At 39.3% G+C, this 23,592-nt stretch overlaps 1 protein-coding gene across 4 annotated transcripts in view; it reads left to right on the forward strand.

Annotated features, from left to right (window-relative positions):
* The window catches only part of malt1 (MALT paracaspase 1), a 122,959-nt gene extending 99,785 nt beyond the window's left edge, over positions 1 to 23,174 (forward strand). For all 4 annotated transcript variants that reach the window (XM_069924020.1, XM_069924018.1, XM_069924016.1 and 1 more), the window contains exons 13-17: positions 4,518 to 4,645; positions 6,561 to 6,710; positions 9,597 to 9,754; positions 15,176 to 15,301; positions 22,386 to 23,174. In XM_069924020.1, the coding sequence (XP_069780121.1) occupies positions 4,518 to 4,645; positions 6,561 to 6,710; positions 9,597 to 9,754; positions 15,176 to 15,301; positions 22,386 to 22,931 (1,108 nt within the window). In that variant the 3' untranslated portion in view covers positions 22,932 to 23,174. The remainder of the gene's footprint in view (positions 1 to 4,517; positions 4,646 to 6,560; positions 6,711 to 9,596; positions 9,755 to 15,175; positions 15,302 to 22,385) is intronic.
* The last annotated feature ends 418 nt before the right edge of the window (positions 23,175 to 23,592 follow it).

Below are 23,592 nucleotides of genomic sequence, written 5' to 3' on the forward strand. Positions count from 1 at the left end.
TTGTACTGTAAAGTGAAGATGATAGAGATCTAAAGAGTTCAGAAATAAAACACAGATTAGACTTTTGAATTTAAGTTTTTAATACTTTGATTGCTAGAAAGTATTGAATTGTGTGTGCAATGGCATGGAAGCTTCTTCACTAATCAGAAAACCAGCCATAAAATGAAGGAATTCAAATGGGTGAGCTCACATTTTATGCAGGTTTTAAAATAAATTAACTCAGCATTTTTTTTTTGTGGGATGTGAGTATCACCGACAAGGCCAGCATTTATTGCCCATCTTAATTACCCTTGAGAGGCTGGTAGTAAAGTGTTGCAGTCCATGTGGAGAAAGCACTCTCACTGTGTCGTTGAGTAGAGAGGTCCAACTTTTTGACAATAATCCATGAATGGACCCCACATCTTATCAAATTCAAACTTTACATCTCTGATGTAAACTTGGGTAAGAAATGATATCATGTAACCATTGAATATGAGTGAGTGAAGGGTTATCTTTCCATTTCATCAAAATTGCCTGTCTCACTATCAGCGAGGTAAAGGCTAAGACTCTCTTTTGGATTGAAGCCAAGGATATATCCTCTTTTTGAGAAAAACCACATAAAGCAATTAAAGGGCATGGTCCTAATCTGATTTTAAGAATCATTGATAAAGTTTGGAAAATATTTTTCCCAAATTTTTCTAAATTAGGGCGCTCTCAAAACATATGAATTAATGAAGCTTCGAAGATTTTACACTTATCACAGAGTGGATGAATATCAGAATAAAAATGAGATAATTTAACTATGCACCACCTTAAATTGTAACAAACAATGTTGTGCACAAAATGAGGACTCATTAATCAAATTAAAAGTGGTGTCCCAGTCCTCATCTGAAAATGATATATTCAAATCTCATTCCTAATCATTCTCAATGCCAGCCACTGAATCTATTCTTAAGTCCATGGTTATTATAAAAAATTGATATTTAATCCACTATAGAAAAATTGCAAATTAAAAAGTAAATCAAGGATATTTATTTTTGGAATTCAAGGGAAATCAGAAAGTTTGGACTGAAAAAAATGCCTAATTTGTAAATATCTGAAAAAAAAATATCTATAAAGAAGTTTAAATTTTTTGGTATTATTTAATGAAACTAAAGTATTATTATCGGGATGGTCACCCTTATCTATTGCAATGATTGGACATATCAATTTGTTTAAAATAAACATTTTACCTACATTTTTGTATCTTTTTTCAATCTTTACCAATTTTCTTTCCTAAATCCTTTTTTAATGAATTGGATTCATTTATTTCTTTGGCAAAGAAAACAACCTTGAATAAGGCTAATCTCCGAAAGACTAAAAGGGACGAGGGATTATCACTTCCAAATTTTAGATTTTATTATTGGGCGGTCAATATATGCAATTTACTCTTATTGTTACATTTTGATAAATTAATCGACTTCCCTTCTTGGGTAGAAATTGAATTGAATTTTTCTAAAACCTCATCTATGTTGGCAATTTTAGGTTCTTTTTTTTAACCTTTTCCTTTTCTAAATTGACAGATAATCCAATAATAAGGCACAGGTTGAGAATATGACCACAATTTAGGAAATCTTTTGAATATCACATTTGTGAGACACAATTTCAAGGAGTAGTATGGATTAGGTATTACAAGTTTTTTTTAGGTGCATCAATTAATATGGATAAACCTGTAAAGTTATGCAGATTAACGAGGTAACTCTTCCAAGATTATATTTTTGTTTGAACAGAAAATGTACTTCTCGGTCAAAGCCTTCAAACAATGTCTTTGGCTTGGCTTCGCAGACGAACATTTATGGAGGGGTAAATGTCCACGTCAGCTGCAGGCTCGTTTGTGGCTGACAAGTCCGATGCGGGACAGGCAGACACGGTTGCAGCGGTTGCAGGGGAAAATTGGTTGGTTGGGGTTGGGTGTTGGGTTTTTCCTCCTTTGTCTTTTGTCAGTGAGGCGGGCTGTGCGGTCTTCTTCAAAGGAGGTTGCTGCCCACCGAACTGTGAGGCGCCAAGATGCACGGTTTGAGGAAATATCAGTCCACAGGCGGTTGTCAATGTGGCAGGCACCAAGAGATTTCTTTAGGCAGTCCTTGTACCTCTTCTTTGGTGCACCTCTGTCACAGTGGCCAGTGGAGAGCTCGCCATATAACAGATAGACAACAGACTCACCAAGGCAAATAGCGCCTTTGGAAGACTACACAAAAGAGTCTGGAAAAACAACCAACTGAAAAACCTCACAAAGATTAGTGTATACAGACCCGTTGTCATACCCACACTCCTGTTCAGCTCCGAATCATGGGTCCTCTACCAGCATCACCTACGGCTCCTAGAATGCTTCCACCAGCGTTGTCTCCGCTCCATCCTCAACATTCATTGGAGCGACTTCATCCCTAACATCGAAGTACTCGAGATGGCCGAGGCCAACAGCATTGAATCCACGCTGCTGAAGATCCAACTGCACTGGGTAGGTCACGTCTCCAGAATGGGGGACCATTGCCTTCCCAAGATGGTGTTATATGGTGAGCTCTCCACTGGCCACTTCAAACAATGTATGAATGTAACAAATGACGAATGAATAGAAATAATCTCTCTCTGACTTTTATTCCATCTCTCAGAGGCAGTGTGAAATTTCTACTTTAACTAATGAGGAGAATGGCAACTATATAAATCAATGTTTTAACTTAAAATTTATTGAGGATATAATATTTAAATGATAGTCACTACATACTCAGCAGGAGATAGCCTGTAATTTATTGTTTAAAGACTTTTAGACTGCCTGTCATCTCTAAAGGTTTTTGTGCTTATTTTTGTTGTTGATCCTTCAGCCCCTCAGACTCCATCTTTCAATGGGATCATTGCTGGTATTACCTCGACACTACTTTCTTGCATTAATCCTGTGACCCTTGATTCACTTAGTATCGAAAAATCTCTTAATTTTGGTCTTGAATATAGTCAGCGACAATCTCCACAGTGCCTTTGGGAAGAGAATTCCAAAGGTTTTGCACCTCTATACTAAATGGTTCATCCCTTATTGTGAGATTCTGTCCCTCTGGCTCTCATTTTCCTCGAGTCAAGAGAGTATGGATCTTATCTACTTAGTCTCTCCTTACTGAAGCTCTCTCCTTCACAGTAATCATTCAGATGAACCTTTTCCTGCACTCTTGCTATAGCCTTGCCCAGTTATGTAATCTGCTGCTATCCCCTGGAGGTGTTTCTGCATCCTCCTGTATTATCAACAAACTGATATCATCCCTTTAACACGATAAAACATCCCAAGATGTGGCACGGTTAACGCAACGCTATTACCGTGCCAGTGACTTGAGTTCTAATCCAGCACTGTCTGTAAAGAGATTGTAAGTTATCCTTGTGTCTGCATAGGTTTCCTTTGGGTGCTCCAGTTTCCTCCTACCATTCAAAACATATGAATGTTGAAGGTTAATTGGGGTAATTGAAGGGCCTGTTACCGAGTTGTAAATTTAAATTTAAAATGAATGTTAAAGCATGCTTTTACTCTGAGCAATCAAAAATGATATCACAATAATTGATAAATTATGTGGTCAAAAGTTTATATGTTTTAAGAAGGTTTGTAAAGGCAAAGAGTGGAGAGAAGGTAGAGAGATTAGAATGAGAACTTTAGAACATCAAATCTAAACAGCTGAAGGTGAAGCTGCCTGTCATTGGGTAAAGTAGTGCAGTCAGAAGTGAAGGACGATGACAAATGTTAAGGGTATGTGAATGGAGGTAAATCAAAAGAGATAATTTTTGTGGTTATTTTGCCAGGTTTAGCATGGAGTATTTTGGTGGACCCAAATTAAAAATATTTTGCGATGTATTTAATCATAATTATATTTTTATTTATTGTTGGAAATTAATATTGACAAACCAGCCTTGAATCGCATATATGGGTTATTGAATTGGTAGTTTACTTTGAGGGGATGTTCAAAATTCCTCTTATCTGTCTATGATGTGAATCCTGATGGTGACCCTACACTTCTTGTCACCGAAGCTAGAAAGCTTGGGGCTGCAAGGTTAGTGCAACGCTTTTACAGTACCAACAATCAGGACCAGGGTTCGAGTCCCACCCTGTCTGTAAGGAGTTTGTATGTCCTCTCCGTGTCTGCATGGGTTTTCCCCGAGATCTCCAGTTTCATCCCACCTTTCAAAAAAAAAACTTGCCAGGGGTTGAAGGTGAATTGGCTGTAATTGTGCAGCTCAGACTCATGGGCTGAAAGGGACCATGTTTTTTTTATTAAATTTTACAGTTTTACCACAATTTGGTAAGCAAAATAAAATTGGAAAGGCAAAGGAATTAATTGATCCATCCAGATTTTCAGTCATCTCCATGTCCTCACAGTAGGCAATTAAATGGTGGGATTGCTAGCTCAGCATGCTGCCCAGTCTTTATGTCCATCAATGTTGTGATGGAAGCAGACCAAAACGATAAAAGGAAAAGGAAACCTTCAGGAAGATCTGATGAATAAGATGCTTTTTTTTTACATTTGAAGGTGCCAGGGAGCAGAAGCCTTTGAAATTCAGCATTTTGGATTAGCAAATGGTATATTTATGAAATTTCTGAAGGAGCGCCTACTGGAGGATGAAAAGATCACAGTAATGCTTGATAGAGTTGCAGAAGGTAATTGCTTTATTTTGAAAGCTGCTTTTTTGATGACGCGGTATATAGGCTTTGCCATGCTTGTGTTTTCATGCACAAGATGTGGAGAAATCCGTGCCTTGCCACCTACCTTGATCCACTTGGTGTGTATTTGAGATCTGTCACAGACTTAAACACAAACTATGCAAGGGTTATTTTTAATGATTTCCTAAGACCCCAATTTCCTCTTAAGTGTAAGCTTGACATTACAGATGAACATAAGGAATAGGATCAAGAGTAAGTCATCCAGCCCTTAGAACCTGTTCCACTATTCTGGCTGTGGGCTCGGCTCCTCTTGCATGCCATTTTCCTACTTTGCAAAAATCTATCTATCTGTGTTCTCAGTGGGGAAGAGTTTTGCCTATGATAAATTGGGCTGTGTCCACTACCTTTTGCAGGTCTTTTCACTCAGAGCTACTGGTGCTCCCATAGCAGGCCGTGATGAAGTCGGTCAGCACACTTTGCACTACACATCTGTAGAAGTTTGCCAAAGTTTCTGATGACTTGCTGAACCTCCGCAAACTCCTGAGGAAGTAGAGGCACTGACGTGCTTTCTTCACAATCACATTGGTATGATAGATCCCGGAAAGTTCCTCCTAGGACTTTAAATTTGCTCACCCCCTCCACCTCTGATTCCCCCAATGACCACTGGATCATACATCTCTGGTTTTCCTTTCCTAAAGTCTAGGTGGCATTGAGTGTGAGACTGTTGTACACCACTCAAGCAAGTTTTCAATCTCCCTCCTGTATGCTGACTTATCATCCCATTTTATACAGCCTACTGTAGTGATGCAGGCAATTTCTTCATGCTATTGTTGTACTGAGTCACAGAGTCATGGGTATGAAGCAATTAGAACAGGGCGCTAAGAACCCAATCCTGTGGTGCTCCAGTACTGATGGAGATTGTGGAGGAGATGTTCTTGCCAATCCACGCTGATTGGGGTGTGGAGGTGCGGAAATCCAGGATACAATTGCACAGTGGGGAATTGCGATCCTGGTCTCAGAGTTTGCCGATTGGTTTTCAGCGATGATGGTGTTGAATGGCAAACTGTAGTCAATACAGAGCTCCCTGATGTATGCATCTTTGCTGTCCAGGTGTTGCAGTGAGATGCTGTATTCGGCAAATTGAAATAGATCCACTTTGAAGCTCAGACAGGAGCTGATATGTTCAACACCAGGCTCTCAAAACACTTCATCATTGTTGATGTGAGTGGTACTGGTTGGTAGTCATTAAGGCAGGTTATCGCACTCTTCGAAGGCACTGGTACGATTATTGAGGGCTGCTTGGAACATGATCTTGATGTTCATGTTACATATAAACATGGGATTGGAGGAGGAGGATTCCAACATCAAAATGAGTGAAGAAGGTGTGTTTAGAAAACTGGATTGTCAGAAGGATGGAGGACTGCAAGAGATTCTACCTGAGATCCTGCAAAAGATACCTGTTTGCCTGTGTTTCTCTCCCTTCTTCCACCCTCCTTTCAACTTTTTCTTCAGGTGCCTGTTGATGTTCAGCACTTCTAAGGAAGGGCTCGGATCTGAAATGTCGATTGCCTTTTACTTTCCATGGATGTTGCATGACTTCTTGTGTTTCTCCAACACCTTTGTGCACTCCAGCAATATGCCAAAACATCATTTAGCTTCCTGAGGATGACAGTGAGCATCATATCGTTTGAAGATAATAGGGGGTTAAAACTATGGAACTTATTGTTGTTTATGGTTTGCTTAGCTCGCCTACCTCCTATTTCTGCTTCACTTGAAAGGTTTCAGAATGACCACTCACTTTCTCGTTGATGACTTTTTTGCATATTACCAGATGATTTCATTCATAACATTTTGTTTATAGCATTACCAGCTTGTTTCTTGTATTAATGTGATACTGATGCTTTAATTGCAGATATGGGAAAATGTGATCTCACTAAAGGAAAACAAGCTCTGGAAATTCGCAGTAGTCTGTGCGAGAAGAGAGCTTTGACGGACCCTATACATTCATCGGGCTGCTTTACAGAATCATTGACTCGAAACCTGCAGTGGGCAAAGGCTCATGGTAAAATACTCTCTCAAACAGAATCAGGATTGGCCACTGACTGCAAAGTTATTTCAACCATGCAATAAACATGAAACTTGAGTCAGAGCAGGAATTTAAGCAATGCATGTCAAACTCGGGAAGGGCAGGTGCTGAATTCGCAAACTAGCCTTTTCCAATATTGTGTTTGTATGATAAGAGTGTGACCTGAAATCTGTGGGGGATAATTTATTTTCTTTCCCTTAATTTTGGTGAATGGAAAAAAAAAATTAACTGGAAATTGCACAATGAAATTGAAGATTGATTTATTGTGTTCATTCTCATTTCTGGGTGAAGTCACCCCAATTGGGAAATTTGACCAGACATTTCCTGTCAAGAAGTTATCTTACCACCTTACACTGTTTCTGCATCAGTCTCTTTGCAGCACACCTTCTGGAGCCTTACAATGAAATGGTTAGAACGTACATGTCAACCGTCTCTCCTGAGATAACATGATCTTTAAAATGGATACTAAATAAAATGTGGATGCTCGGATGTGGAGCCCAAATCAGTTTCCTTAGTAGTTTTATTTTTCCCCACAAAAACCTTTGAGTTCTAACAACAGATAGCTTTTTAATGGTCCTAAAAAGGGACAACTGAATTGGGATATCTGCAATAAAGTAAAACCATATCTCTATCCTTGAGCTCGTCGCAGCATCAAAACAATGTCGTAACACCCTCTTTCCTTGGACCCTTTACCCAACAATTTCTACCCAACACTTTAGAGTGCTGTCCCCTTTCCCATAGCTGCATCCTGTTGTGTTCCCAATCCCACAGCTGTTGCATGCCAACTTCCCATCTTGCCTAAATGCCAGTCTGATTTCTCCCACTTTCCACCTCTCCAAGATCTGCAGGTATGTAGATGAATTGGCCACTGTAAATTGCTCATAGTACAGGTGTGAATGGTAGAATATGGGGAGAGCCCATAGATTTCAAGGAGGTTAAAACAAAAGGGGACTTCACAATCAACAAGGCAGTGAGATAATGGACCTGTTTGCATTTCATTCAGCTAATAATGCTGAGTTCAATCCCATTTCACAGTGTTAAATGTATTTTGAGCTATTATTTCAGATTTGATGTCTAATTAGGTTCTGTGTGGCATTCTGTAAACTGGGAAATAGTTCATGTTTCATTAATCAAGAAGGTTCAGAAAACAGATCCTGTGTAAAGGAAAGTGGGTGCAATGCATTAAATACGTCAGATGGAGTTCAATCTAGATAACGGGTAAATGTGAGATGATGCATTTTAAAAGGACAAACCTGAAGGCTGAGTGCAAGTTATATAAGAGTGTAGATGAACAAAGGGAACTTGGGGTGCAAATCCATACATCCCTCAAGGTCGCTGCACAGGTTGATAGGTTAGTTAAAAAGGCCATTTGGGATGCTGGGCTATGGAGAGGGTGCAGAGGAGATTTGCCAGGATGTTTTCTGGATTGGAAAATAAATGTTATGAGGCAAGATTAGCAGAGCTGGGATTTTTCTCTTTGGAGCATAGAAAGATGAGAGGAGACTTAATAGATTATAAGACGCCCAGATAGAGCCAGTGCTTGTTTCCCAGGGCAGGAATATCAAACACCAGAGGACATGTGTACAAAGTGAAGTAAGGGAAGTTTAGGGAAGACATCAGGGGTAAGTTTTTATGCAGAGTTGTGGAAAGCCTTGCCAGGGATGGTGGTGGAGGCTGAAACATTAGGTGCATTTTAGAGGCTCTTAGACAGGCACATAGATGGAAGAAAAATAGAGGGTGTTATGGGGTAAGGAGGGTTTAGTACTCTTTTTAAGGAAAATATGGTTGACTCAGCATCGAGGGCTGAAGGGCCTGTTCTGTGCTGTAATGTTCTATGTTCTAATGTGATTACAGTGCCAGAGACCTAGGTTCAATTCCAGAATTGGTATATTCTCTCTGTGTTCATGTGGGTTTCCTCTGGTTTCTTCCCATGTCCCTAAGGTTAGCGAGTTAATCAGTCATATTGGGCAATGTGGTCTTTTAGGCCGGAAGGACCTGTTACCGTGCTGTACCTCTTTAAAGTAATAGATGGTTAAAACAATGAAGTTTCCAATGACCTCTCATTTCACCCATTGAATCCCCTCCTCTTTCTGGATCCAACTGTTCTTCACCTTTCCCCTAATGGTGACTGTTATTGCCTTTACTTATCAGATACCTTTTGTTCCACTTATCACCTTCCACCACCTTTCTCCGCCTTCACTGATTTTGCTCCATTTACCCTCTTTCCTTCTCTCTCTCTGACACCTTCTCCATCTGTCATTCATCCCTCCCTGCTTCACCAAATCTCCACAGACTCATAACTGGCTATCTCCCCTCTCCATGATCACTCTTGATAAAACCATTTGATTCAAGACATTGACAATGCCTCTACCCACTCCCCTTCCAGATGCTACCTGACCTGCTGATCTCCTCCATCAGATGGCTCTTTGCTCCACATTCATGTGCCTACAGCTGTCTGTCCTTAGGCAGATTTTAGTTTGTGCAAAGTCATCTCCTCTTGAAACAAATCACCAATATCTGGAAAGGGCAAGGGGTCGCTCGAGCTTTTTAAATGAAGAAGCTGATCCCTTGAGGTTCATTTGCTGAGTTTGTGATAAGAATAGTAGATTTTGACAGTGCCGTGGAATTTGGACTATTTTCTTATGAGATGAGGAAGAATTTGTTTGATTTAGCCATACCTTTTCTCTCCCTTATTAGGTTATAAGATGGTTATTAGGTTAAATGCTGTTGGAATGCAATAACTTTCCTGAGTCTTTTTAACTTTATTTTCATACATTTGCATAGTTATAGTCAGGGCTACACAAGATGTAATTAAAAAGCAGGTGGATCTATAAATATTGGTTGATGTTTATGTATTCTCAGAACTACCCGAAAGCATGTGGCTTGAGTTTGAATGTGGTGTCCACATTCAACTTGGTTTTGCTGCTGAATTCTCAAATGTCATGATAATTTACACACGGATTGTGAAGAAACCGAAGGATATAATGATGTGCGAGGCCTACGTCACAGATTTCCCTCCGGTAAAACTTCTTTCCTAAAGTGATTTCTGGATTTGACCAACAGAGTTTAAGAATCACAGATGCCAAGAAATTCAGTCGTTTGATGCTAATTTTGAAATTGAAAATCAAATGCAATAATAATTAATGGCGTTAAACTGGTGAAGTGAGGAAAGAGATTTCACCACCTTTGAATCTAATGGGGTAACTTGGATCATTTTCTCCATGGTGCAAACATTTTAGGTTCCCTTGTGTACACATCAGTTAAAGCTATTGGATTGATTGAAAAATGAATCAAGAGGGCAAATATTTTTGAATGGAAGAGCAATGAAATTCGATAGTGAGAGAAGGCTGAGTTTCCTTTTATGAGTTTCAGAAAATCAATCTTGTAATCAGGACTTTTGTCTGATAGATTAAATTAGGAAACATTATGGCTGTTCTGTGACTTCTGGTAGACAATGCAAAATGGAGTTCTTCTTTTAATAATCTGGGGATTCAAAAAGTGGTTTATTTTGTTTACATTGCAAGACCCCAATTTGGCATGGACCTTGGTTATGCTTAATCCCAAAGATCACCATACTTAATGTCTAGGTTTGAACATTTGAATGTGGGCAAACATAGTCCTCATTGCAAAGCCTTGAGGTAATTGATCTTTGAAAACCCAGCATCACAACATGACAGAAGAGAATTTTAGTATTATCATAGCTCTTGAATGAGATCAATCATATTACACCTTAAGTATCTTATGATTATAAGAGATGAATCTGCAATCAATCAAATCTAGGGCCTTGTTTATATTTTGAGTCCTTATAGATCACACATGTCAAACTCAGGCCCGCGGGCCAAATTTGGCCCGTGATATAATTATACTTGGCCCGCAAGATCATATCAAATATGTATTAGAGCTGGCCCGCTGGCCGCCGCGCCAGTATAGCGTATGCACAGCTAATACTACAAATCCCAGAATGCTTTGCAAATATGTTGGCGCCGGCCCGTCAGCCCGCTAATCGCCCGCACCTCCCCTCTTTACTTTCATTAGCACCTGCGACCTGTTGCCGAACTCACATGTAATAAACGAAAGACGGAAAACAGGACCTTTCAAGACAGGTGGGAGGCAAACTCTGACCCCAGAGTTTGATGAACTTGCATCTAAGAAGAGATGCCAAGAATCTGGTGCATCAGAGTAAATCACAGTGTAGCAAGCTAAGCTTGGATTAATATTTTCTTTGGTTAACTTTGGACTGTTCATAGTTGAAAGATTGGATTTTCATTGAAGCAAGTTGTTATTTTTTTGACTTGTTGGCTTGTGAAAATAAAACATTTAAAAGGAGCTTAAAGGCTATAGAGAAATATTATTTATTGAATATTTTATTTCTTACTTGTTAATGCTTCTTCTGGAAAGAGTTTAACCAAAACTATTATTAAACTTTTATTTTAGTAAGAAAAAGTTTAACATTACATATGTTGAAAGAAAAGAAAACATGCAGATGTTGTTGAAAATTTTCAATAAATATTTAGTTTGGCCCACGACTTAGTCCAAGTTTTTAATTTTGGCCCTCTGTGAATTTGAGTTTGACACCCCTGTTATAGATGATGACCTGATATCTTGGTTAGATACTTGAGCTCAGTGTAGTGCAGTGAAGACATGCCTTGCAAGCAGGATTTGGCAATAACACTTCAGTTCAGATTTTCCACACGAGCATGGATGTATTCACCCACTCTCCCTGTCGATCTATTCAGTCAACCCAGAGTGGAGGGATTAGGGCAGTGGTTCTCAACCTTTTTCTTTCCATTCACATACAACTTTTAAGTATTCCCTATGCCATAAGTGCTCTATGATTAGTAAAGTATTGCTTAAGATGGAAAGAAAAAGTTTGAAAACTTAATCGTACTTAATCGACTCGTTATGTGCACGGTTTTATAACTCCAAAGGAAATGGGCCAATAACAATTTTTCTCAAGCAAAATATTTCAGTAACAATTGGGTGTAGTGATTCGCAACCTTCCCTTCCAACTCACATACGACCTTAAGCAATCCCTTACCAATCACAGAGCAGGGATTACTTAAAGTGGTACGTGAGTGGAAAGAAAAAAATTGAGAAACACTGGATAAGCGAAAATATATCAAATATAATAAAGTTGGAATGAAAATAACAATTTTCAAAAAGATGCTACTGCACCTGCCTTTTTATTCTCATTGCTTTTTTGTATCAGAGCAATTGTTTTCATGTGAATCAGCATTTTATTTATACTTCCTTTAACTTAGAATGCACAAATAATTTGGTCTTCAATATGCTGACAAAACCAAATGCAGAATAGACAATAGACAATAGGAGCTGGAGTAGGCCCTTCGGCCCGTCGAGCCAGCACCGCCATTTTACAGATCATGGCTGATCACTACCATCAGTACCCCTTTCCAGCCTTATCCCCATAACCCTTAACTCCTTTGCCACACTGCAAAATAGTTCCATTCAATGCACCGATATGGCCCAATGATGCAAATATTAAAGCTGCCATTGTACAGCTCCAGGATATTGAGTTTACCACTGTTGTGCTGTGTTGTACATTCTGTCTGGAGACAATACGGCTCTTCTGGTGCTCTGTCTCCCTCCTATATCCCAAAGTTGCATTGGTCGATCATTTGGCTGCTGTAAAATGACCCATATAACCATTTACGGACCTTTCGAGTCCGCACCGGTTCACCCCTTTTTATAAATTCATTGATTAGCATATGTGACAGAATAAGTTGAAGGGCTACAGGAAAATATGGAGATGGGGAATGGAACTAATGGGATTGTTCTTCTGGGAGCCAATGTAGACCAGATAGGGTGAACAACCCCCTGTCATATGTATAGGAAAGAAAGTGTGACCTTGAGATTCCTTTGTGTCTCACTTTAATTCTCTGTTCTCAGTGTCCTTTTACAAAGCTCAATAAAATCTCAATTCTCTATTCAAACACAAAATCAAGTTTCATAATTTAATTTAATAGGTATTTCTGATATTATTTTCCTATTTTCAGCAGATTGCTTTGATAAATTGCTTTGTTATCCTCTCTAGACTCTTGTAACCTTACCACATCACTTCCTCTGCCGATTTCACCGTCCTTCCATCCTGTCACAAATCTTGTTTTATATTCCAGTCTTCCCTCATCCCCTTTCTCTGAATCTTCATTCCTGTCTATCAGAATAGTTATTACAATACACAAAACTTAGATCTTTCTTCTCCATGTTATTTCCGTTAACATAAAACTTGACATTTACCGAAAAGAACTCAGATTGAACACCTGTGACCAATAGTGTGTAACAGGAATTGGTGCTGGATCCACTGTTTTTTGTTATTTGAGTTAACGACTTGGATGATGATGTAGTTACCATGGCTAGTAGTTTTGCAGATGGCACTAAAATTGGTGGTATGGTGGATAATGAATAAGGTTGTCTATAATTACAACAGGATCTAGTTGATTTGGGAAAGTGAGCTAAGAAATGGCAGATGGAATTTAATCAGACAAGTGTGAGATGTTTCACTTTGATAAGAAACTAAGGCAGGACTCTCACTGTAGGGCCTCTGGAGAGTGTTGTCAGAGATTGGCCCATAAAAATGGTGACACTGGTAGATATGGTGATGATGAAACCATTTGGAATGTTTGCCTTCACCAGTCAAGCCATTGAGTAGAAGAGGAGGAATGTCTTGTTTGAGACATTGGTGATACAGCACTTGGTGTATTCTGCACTATTTTGGTAAGCAAGCTATAAGAAAGATATCATTAAGCAGAAAAGGGTGGTGAAAATATTTACAAGAATGTTACCAAGACTGGTGTAACTGATTTGTGTTAACGTTTAATTTAATGTTAAACTCTATTTCTTTTACAAAAATGCTTAGTAAATTATAGATTTAAAATATTGTATCTGTATTCTTAGTAAGTTAGCTGTAGATTGGTACAGAGTCACACACAGGTCACAGCACATTTGTACAGAACCAATGTTCTCTGAGAAGAGTGTTCATTCTCGAGTCAACATGTCTTGGACAGACAGAGCTAATGGATTTCAAGCTGTTTTTAATCAAAACCACTTAAATCTCTTGAACAGAGAAAAGGTCAGAGGTTGTTATGGATATGGAATGGTTTTGAAAAAGGAACAGAATTTTGATAGAAATAAAACTGATGGTAATGTGGTTTCCAAGAATTGGGACTCACCTTATTCATGATCTAACTGTCAAATGATTTGGAGAAATATATTACTGAACTCAGACATTTTGAATTCAGTTTTGGAAGAGATCAGTTTGGAGAGTACAGAAGTCAAAACCCCTGTGACTCATGGGTTGAAACCTTGTGAAAGAAGGGTTGAGTTACAGTGACAAGAATTGTTGCTGTTATGTTTTATTCCTGGGGAAAGGGGAACACAGAATTAGTGGTTTTTGAAATAAGGAAGACCTTTTCACTGTCTCTTTGGAAAAGAGGACAGATTTCTACTGGGTCTATTTTTATGTTGAACCCTTGACTGGTTTGTGACTTCATCATGGAAGAAAATAACCACATTGTGAGTAAAAAGGCCTGAAGATAATGTTTAAAAGCGTTTTATAGTTATTTCTGAAATGAGAATTTAAGACTTTCAAGCAAGACTAAAATAATGCAGAACTTTTAAAGAATGACTTTTCAGAGTGGGACATTATTTATACACACATGTACATACATTTACATTTGTGCATAGTGGGTTTTAGAATTAAGTAACCTTAGAGATAAGTAAGAAATGTTAATCTTGTTAATAGTTTAATTAAAAAAAAAAACTATTATTTTGAATTTACCATTGTCTGGTGAATTTTCCATTGCTGTTCTTGTGTTAATGCTAACAAAGTCCATTTAGTCCCAAAAATAATTAAAAGAGTTGTTAGTTCGTAACAATGGTAAGATGGGGCTTTTCTATGTGCAATGTAGGAGGCTAAGGGGGTCCTTATCAAGGTTTATAAAATCATGAGGGACATAGAAAAGGTAAAATATTTACTGCCTTTTACCCAGAATGGAGAATGGAGAGTGGTAGGTATGTGGAACAAACTGCTGGAGGAAGTGGTAGAAGTGGAGACAAACGTGACATTTAGAAACATTTCGACAAGTACATGTTTAAGAGCTAGCTTGGCCAACATGGGCCAAAGAGCCGGTTTCTGTGCTGTAAAAATCTGCAATTGAAGTTTCACTTTCAAGGAAAAAGATTTTGACCCACTTTCAGGTTTCAATATTTGTAATCTCACAACTCTCCAGGGAACATGATCTGGCTATAATCAAACTTCAGGCAGATAATTTAATAACAGGTTCACAAAATTCTATGTTTAACTTTGTAATTAGGTGAACATGAAACTGAGATTAAAAAGTCAATTTAATAATAATTAATATTTAAGTTCTGCATATTGAGCCAAGAAGCCATAACTTTTTCATGTCCATTTTTGTTGAGAACAGGACTTGGACATAGATCCTAAGAAGACAAACAAAGAAACACCAGAAGAAACAGGCAGCTATTTACTCTCAAAGGATTTACCAGAGCAGTGTCTATACACTAGGCTGAGTGCTCTGCAGAAACTAAAGGTAAAGACTCCAAATGTTGATTCTATTGAGAACAAATCAGAATGGTAGTACACTGTGAGATTGAACCATTATAATTGGAGGGACTGCCTCACTTGGTCATTCCTCTGTTTTGCTTTCACCTGAAGCCATGATATGAGTTAATTATTTCTGCGGGTTTCAGTGTTGGTCAGAAATCAGGTGCGTTAGTACATTGACAAGCAATAGTTTAGAGAAACACAAGAATTGCGAATGTTGGAACCTTGAGCAAACGAGAAGCTGGAGGGACTCAGCAGATCAGGCAGCCTCCATAGAGCCAAATGGTCAGCCAACGTTTTAGGATAGGCCCCTTTATTGAGACTAGTCAGCATTGCGATTGAAACCCTTTAACAAGGACCCAGTCAAGATTCAGGTTGGGACTCTGTTGAAAAGTCCAAAATATTGACTGACCATTTCTCTCTACGGATGTTGCTTGACCTGCTGAGTCTTCCATCTTCTCATTGTTTGCTCTATAGTTTAGGCTGTTTTGTTTATAGTCCTAGTGAGATTCAGCGCAGAAACAGCCTTTTAGCCAAGTCCATTATCTTCAAACTTCCACGTTATCCTCTCCTATTCCTATGAACCTCCACGATACCCCTTCCCAGATTCTGCCGCTCACCTACACACTAAGAACCAATTAACCTACCAAACTGAAGATTTTCAGGATGTGGAAGGAAACCCTAGCACAAAGACAAAACTGATGTGTTCATAGAGAGAATGTGCAAACTACACTTAATGCTTGAGTTTAGTATTTAACGTGTTGCTGGAGCATTCAGACAGCCATTCTACTCACTACATCACTATTCTGCTCCAGAAGCTTTTGCATTATTTTCCTGTTCCTTGCTGCTGTTCTTTTTCTCCTGAGCACCATTATTCCCACTGTGACTTCCCAAGAGGATTAAAAAGAAGCAGAAACTTAAAGACTTGCATTCCTAGAACATCAGCAAAGTTGTAAATATTCTATGTTGCTTTGCAGAGTTTTCAGACAAAAATCACGTCAAGTCATAAAAAGATAAACTTGATCGATGACCAGAAATGTATAAATCATTAAATAGTAACAGAGCAGAAGGAGGGTGCACATACAGCAGAAAAATGGGCCCTTTGTCCTACTGCACTGACTGTCAGGCACCCATTTACTTTATTCTTGTATTAATTCCATTTCATTATCCCCACATTCCCATCATCAGATCGTTCCACTCACCTAGCACTTGAAATTTGTGCTGACTCCATAAGTGAGTCTTGTCTCATCCCTTAACCTTTCTCAAATGCCATGTATTTTCTTTCTTTCCAGCACTCATTCAAATCCTTTGTGAAAATCATGATTGAATCCGTCACCTACACCTTGATTCAAATCATACATTCTGGATGTCAGTCACTCACACTGTGTTTTTCCCTTATGCAACCTCTGATTCTTTTGTCAATCACTTTAATTCTGTGAATTGGTTTAGCTTTAAAAATATTCTTAAAGGAATAATGGAAGGTTTAAGGAGTGAACACCAAAACTTTGAAATTAGGCATTTCCAGAAATATTATTCAAATGGACATGCACACAGAAGTTAAAGATTGCAGAAATTCTGGATGTTTGTAGGGCTAAATGAGATTTCAGACAAAGGAAGGAGAGAAATAAAACACAAAAATCTGTAGACGCTGTGGTTGAAGTAAAAACAATGCTAGAGAAACTCAGTAGATCAAACAGTGTCCTTTATATAGCAAAGGTAAAAATACATAACTGACATTTTGGGCTTGAACCCTTCATCAAGATATGAAAAAATATTGACAGACATTCGAACAAAAGAGTAAGGAGAGAGGTGTGGTCGCAAAGGCAGGTGTGATAGGTGGAAGAGGGAGGGGACAGCAGCAATCAAGGGGAAAAAGTATGGGTAGGTGAATAGAGAGGGAAGAGGGGGGAGAGGAGAGCAGGTTAGCAGAATCTGGAAAAGTTAATGTTAATGCCATCTGGCTAGAGAGTGCCCAGATGGAAAACCAGGTGTTGTTCCACCAATTTGCAGGTGGTCTACATTGGAGAGACTGGGTGCAGATTTGGAGATCACTTTGCTGAGCACCTTCGCTCCGTCCGCACCAGTGACAGAGACCTCCCAGTAGCCAACACTTTCAGTTCTGTGTCACACTCTCATTCTCACATGTCTGACCATGGCCTTGTGTACTATCCCACCAAGACCACCCATAAATTGGAGGAACAACATCTGATTTTCCGTCTGGCACTCTCCAGCCAGATGGCATTAACATCGCCTTTTCCAGTTTATGTTAACCTGTTCTCCTCCCCCCCTCTATTCATCTAGCCATCCCTCCACCCCTTGATCACTACTGACCACCCCCCACTTCTCCATCCATTATTTCCTGCCTTTGCAATCACACCTCCCCCTTACTCTTTTATTTGGATGTCTGCTTACATTTTTCCATACCCTAATGAAGGGGTCGAGCCCAAAATGTTGGTTATGTATTTGACCTGCTGAGTTTCTCCAGCACTGTGTTTTTAAAGGAAGGTAAAAGGCCATTATGGTATTTAATATTAGGCTAAATATTCTAATTATGACACATTCCCAGATGGGATGTTAATTAAGGGCTGCAAGATTTTAAGGCGGGGGGGGACACAAATGACATATGGCTTGACCCTCTTTTGCCATCCAATCTGACCATCAGCATTGGTGAGCCCTTGCTCCACATTTGCTGATTACTTGAGTTGAAAATGGCATATTGGCCCAACTTCCACACTCATTTGGGAAACAACTTCGATGTTTCCTCTGCTAACGTCTTCTGTATATAGAGTCTCCAGTCTTTTGGGGAATTGATTTTATACAACAAGAAAATAGGGCTGAGATTAAATCTAAGTCTTTCTCCATGGACCTTTCAAGCTACTAAGGCATTTCTGGTGTATTTTATACTTAAAATAAAACAGAACACATCCTAACCTAGCATTATAATTCAATTTGGTTTCAGGGATAGATATACAACCACTTTAAGCTTAATGCCCCTTCTGAATTCGTGTCACCTGGTGTACTTCCCTGGCTTCATTTAAAATAACTGTGGTTTGAACTAGCTCATCAGATCAGATACTATTTATTGTTATGTAATACACAAAATTGCCTTTAGTCTGCCATAGGGCAAAGATGCACCATTAGCATTGCCTGGCATCCCTTACAGTCAGAGAAAGAGAAACAAAAGAGAGTACACTCAAGAGTTTCTGTGGATTCACCTCCAGTGCTCCTGCAGTCCCTGCAGCTGCGCAAGACTCCAGGTTTGTTCAAACCATCGGTAACCTGATCCCAAGCCCAAACATCTGACATTATCCATGGCACTTAGGGGACCTTTCTTGACCTCAGCACCCTTTTCAATCCCACTTCCAATATCTAGTTCTCATGAGCCATTCTCCAACAGCCCAAAGCCTGGTGTGAGTCCTTTGACCTCAAGTCGCCCGACGGCCTGTGTGGGTTTCTCACCCGCAAGTTGCCAACAGCTCGTTGCCTGTGTGTGACCTTCAGTCACCGTGGGCACCATCCTTGGGGTTGTATCATCCGCTTCTCCTGAACAGGAGGTGTTCTCCCCATTATTGGAGCACTACACCCGTCCACTGCTCCCCCAGAGTCTGCAACCCCTCTTAGCTGCTGCTGTACTAGGCACCGCCATCTTGGGATGGTTCCTTTAACAGGCCATGTAAAGCCTGTATGAAGACATTGGCAGTCGGACTGGATGGTAGGACCCAGTAGGGGAGCACTGTTTCTCCACTCCCCGCTCTCAGGACCGCACCAGCAGCAGGGCTGCCATTTTTGTTTCTGCTTTAGTTTCAGATACTTCACAGAGATAACAGAAACAGTGTTTTGCTCATTTTTCAACAACATTGTTCTGTACTTGTAAATGTTAGCCAAGAATAAACAAAACTGAAAGCTGGCCCTTCCTTTAATAGATTCAATGATTCCTTACTGTTGGAATGTTCTATGCATGTCACTCATTCAAGCATGCACTTCCTTGTTATTTTCCCAGGTTGCTGTTACATCTAAGAACCATTTGACCTTTCTAGAGTGAGATTGCAGTTACATTCACCCATCATGCTCATTGCATGTGGAAAATTGTCTGTATTTGTCACATCACAAAACAAAAAAAGGACATTTATATCAGCACATTTCAAAACATCAGGATATCCCAAAAATCCTTGGAGACAATGAAATGCCAATTGAAGTTCTGTCACGTTTTAAGCAAAAGAGAAAGCGGGCTCAATTGGCAGAGAAAGAAATGAAAATAGAAAATGCCACAAACACTCAGAACATCAGGCAGAATTTCTGGGCAAAGAAATAATGTTAACATATCACTTTGAAGACCTTGAGTCAAATCTGTTTTAAGTTCAAATTTCATGCATCTGGAGGTTTATTTTAATTTACTTGCAGCAAGCTCCCACAACAGTAAGATTGGTGTTACCAGATAATGTATTTTAGATGAAAATGCTTCAGGGACAAAAGGCATTGAGATATAGATATGCCTGATCTGAATTGATAAGAAGATCAAAACTTTAATTTCTACTTTTGCTTTACATTCTATCGCAATTTCCTGTTATGGGCTGAATTCCTATCTCCAACAAGTAGACACTTCTAATATTAATTGTGGATGGCCCATCTTACATGTTACACTAAAACCTGCCATCTGCTGATATTATCTGTGGATCCGTGTACACAACCTTTCCTGTTCTTAGTGGGGCAGTTGATAAATTTATCTTATTCTTCCAGACTCCTGGCAATAATGTTTGGTGAATCCTGTTTGCCATAAGATTAATTGCATTTTAGGTTTTATGCTGTCAGTGAATTGTCATTGGTGTATGGTTGGAGCCTGGATTAGGGTATGTCAGAGATGGGAATGACAGTAGGTTTGTGCCAGTGCCTTGGTCTGGAGTGTTGGCCTGGTGTGTGACTAGAGTCAGGAGCACCAGGGTTTCAAGATTATGGGTAACTTTGCTACCAGAACAGAGTTGAATGTTGTACATTTCAGGCTTTGTTTGGTAAGATGAACACACAAACTGAAATGTGCATGGGCTTATTAAATTCAAGGAAAAATTAGCTGTTGTGTATCATTGCAGTGGACCTATTGATATCCATGTTTTTGTCTCAATGGGAGATCCATGCCCATATTCCTCATAAATTAAGAAGTCTTCATAAAAATAAATCAGCATGGAAATGGGTCATTTGGTGCAATTCATCCATGCCAACCAGGTTTAAATGAGCTAGTCCCATTTGCCTATGTTTGGCTATCCATGAACTTGTTTAAATGTATTTTAAATGTTGTAATTGTACTTCCCTCTACCAATTACTCTTAATAGCTCTTTCCCATATACACACCTTCCTCTATGTGATAAAGGGGCCCCTCTGGTCCCATATAAATCTTTCCCCTCTCATCTTAAATCCATACTTTTCATTTTAGTGCAGTGGTTAGTGCAATGCTGTTATTCCTCAAGTTACTCAGGTTTGAAACCACCACTGTTTCTAAGGAGCTTGTAAGTTTTCTCCATATTCATGTGGCATTCTTCCTGGTGCACCTGTTTCCTTCAACATTCCAAAGATGTACAGGGTTAGTTAGTTAATTAGTCACATGGGTGTATTTGCGTGGTGTAGGCTTGAGGGCCACAAGGCCCATTACTGTGCTAAATATCTCTAAAAGTAAATTTTGAAAAATTAAATTGGTTTTAGATTTCCCTACTCTGGTTGGGGGATAATTGTTTGATAATTTTACATTTATCAAGAAGGTCACCCCTCAACTTCTACACTCTGGGGGAAAAAGCCCAATCTTTAGATGGCAGTGGGTAGAATTTTTGCCTTGGCACCAGCGACCTAGGTTTTATCATGATCCACAGTCCTGTTTATATGAAGCTGGGACACGTTCCCCATGACCATGTAGTTTCTCCTGCATGTTCCAGTATTTTCCCGTGTGCCAAAGATGTGGGAGTTGGTGGGTCAATTGGCCATTATAAATTGCCCTAATGCAGGTGGAGGCAGGAAAATGGTTATGAGAGACCAAATAGGTTTCAGGGAAATAAGTGGAGGCATGGGATTGCATATGAACTCACATAGAGCTGATGGCCCAAAAAGCCTTTGTCAGGATTGGAATATAAAATGAGTCTCTCAAATGGGAGAGAAGCCATTAATTACTCCCAAATGAAAGGAAACCCACAGGGTTGTGAGAGAGTAGCAAGTCCAGTGGAGTTCTTAGTTGGTATACACTCTTATTAAAGTATGTATATTTCAAGTCTCTCTTAGATTTTTTTTCTCTTTATAATTCTTGTTATTGGAAATAAAATTTGGGATTCATATAAATGGACAGCCATTTGCAAAATTTATAACAGTTAAATGACAAACTCAAATAATTTTTAAGGTTAATCTCTCTTTTATGTTAGAATTCAAACATCTTTTTTTCCTGCCAGCAACATCATCAACTGAGTTGTGACAAGTACAACCCAGTCACCTCTTCCAAGTTCAAAAATGTGGCACCAGGTCCTAATCTATTTAATAAACAATTTTCCACTTTGTGATATGGCAATGATAACCTGTTCAAACAGTGATCTTTTTGGGGAACATCTCCTGAAATGTACAACATTCAACTCTGTTCTGGCAGCAAAGTTACCCATAATCTTGAAACCCTGGTGCTCCTGACTCTAGTCACACACCAGGCCAACACTCCAGACCAAGGCACTGGCACAAACCTACTGTCATTCCCATCTCTGACAGACCATAATCCAGGCTCCAACCATGCACCAATGACAATTCACTCTGACAGCATAAAACCTAAAATGCATACATAATGGTGTTTTGCTAATTTGGAGTCTATTTTCCATGTATCTTCTGCCCCATTCCATGTTTTCCCTGCTTCTCTAGAGCAGTTGCAGGAGTATCCTTTTATAATACGAACATTGAAAACCAGTGTACAGATTTTCTGTTTTAGATTTCAAGAAAAATAAACTTTTTAGACTCTTAATTCAATAATGCCTTAATTTTGAAAGTTGTTGGAGATGTTCAATTTTTTAAAGTGAAATGAACTGGAAAATGAGAACTTCGTTGTTCTTTTGCTGTAGGAGCGGCTAGTGTTCATAGTCGTCCTTCGCTACCAGTACCATGGACTTGATGAGCCTGTGGAAGAAGTCAAGGAGGTGGATGTGGGCAAACCACTCATTGCAAAGTTGGACATCCACCGTGTCATCAGGAGGAATAGCTGCCTTGTGACCTGTCCCATGCCTCACAGCCCATCACATAGCCCGGTCCACAGCCCGTCTCACAGTCCAGTCCAAAGCATGGCTTATTGTCCAGAATTCAAGCATTTCCAACATCATCACAACCAGCATTTTCAAAATAATTCTCACCTCAGGGTTTACAACCCAAATTCAGCTATGATGGGTTGTGCATATGCCATGTATACGCACATGGCTGGAGAAGATCAATGTTGCAGTGGCCACACAGGAGAAGTCAAAATCCCTGTTGAGAATGACATCAGTGATTTGCAGTCTGATTTCTCGGACTCTCTGCAATTCACCGATTGGAAGTGCACAAGCAGTTCTGAATATGCTGCCAAAGATTTAACAAGTGAACAGGGTTGGAACACTTCAAGGAGAAGCAAAATGTAGAAAGGTCATGGGAAATCCCAAAACCTGCACATCATAACACTGGCCACAAAGAATGGCAAGTGTCTGAAGCTGTTTGAAAGACAGAGATTTATAGAGCAGCAGTCTAATGATGCAAGTAGGACTGGATGACCGAATCAGCCAATTGTATCACAGATTTGCATTCTCCATGTTGGGTATAGCACATAGCACAAAACTGTTTCCTTAATTTGACATCATTAATATTAAAGTTTTGACAGAACATTATGCAGTGTTTCATTCTTGTATTTCCATTTGTAACATAGCCAAATTTTGTGACCAATTAATGCCAAGGAACTCCAAGGAGCAGGTTTCAGTCTGTGTAAATTTTTTTCATATTATTCTTCATACATCAGCAGAGGGTGTGGTGCCCAGATGGATTTAAAACCGCATCTATCAATGAGGATGTAGAGATCCATGGTTGGAATACACTCTTATCTAATGCTTTTACTGCAATAATCATTATTTGATGACTCAGAAAATACAACAAATATGACAGTATATTCTAATGGTTTCTTCTGACAGGCTCCGAAAGTTTCTACGACTTTGCAGATTGGAGAGGAATTAACTAATTGACAATGTTCTTAAAGAGGAAGCAATTTTAACGAACCAATTGCCATTTTTTAACCAATGCTATGTAAACTAC

This window comes from Narcine bancroftii, chromosome 3 (genome assembly GCF_036971445.1).
Source record: "Narcine bancroftii isolate sNarBan1 chromosome 3, sNarBan1.hap1, whole genome shotgun sequence".
Classification (NCBI taxonomy): domain Eukaryota; kingdom Metazoa; phylum Chordata; class Chondrichthyes; order Torpediniformes; family Narcinidae; genus Narcine; species Narcine bancroftii.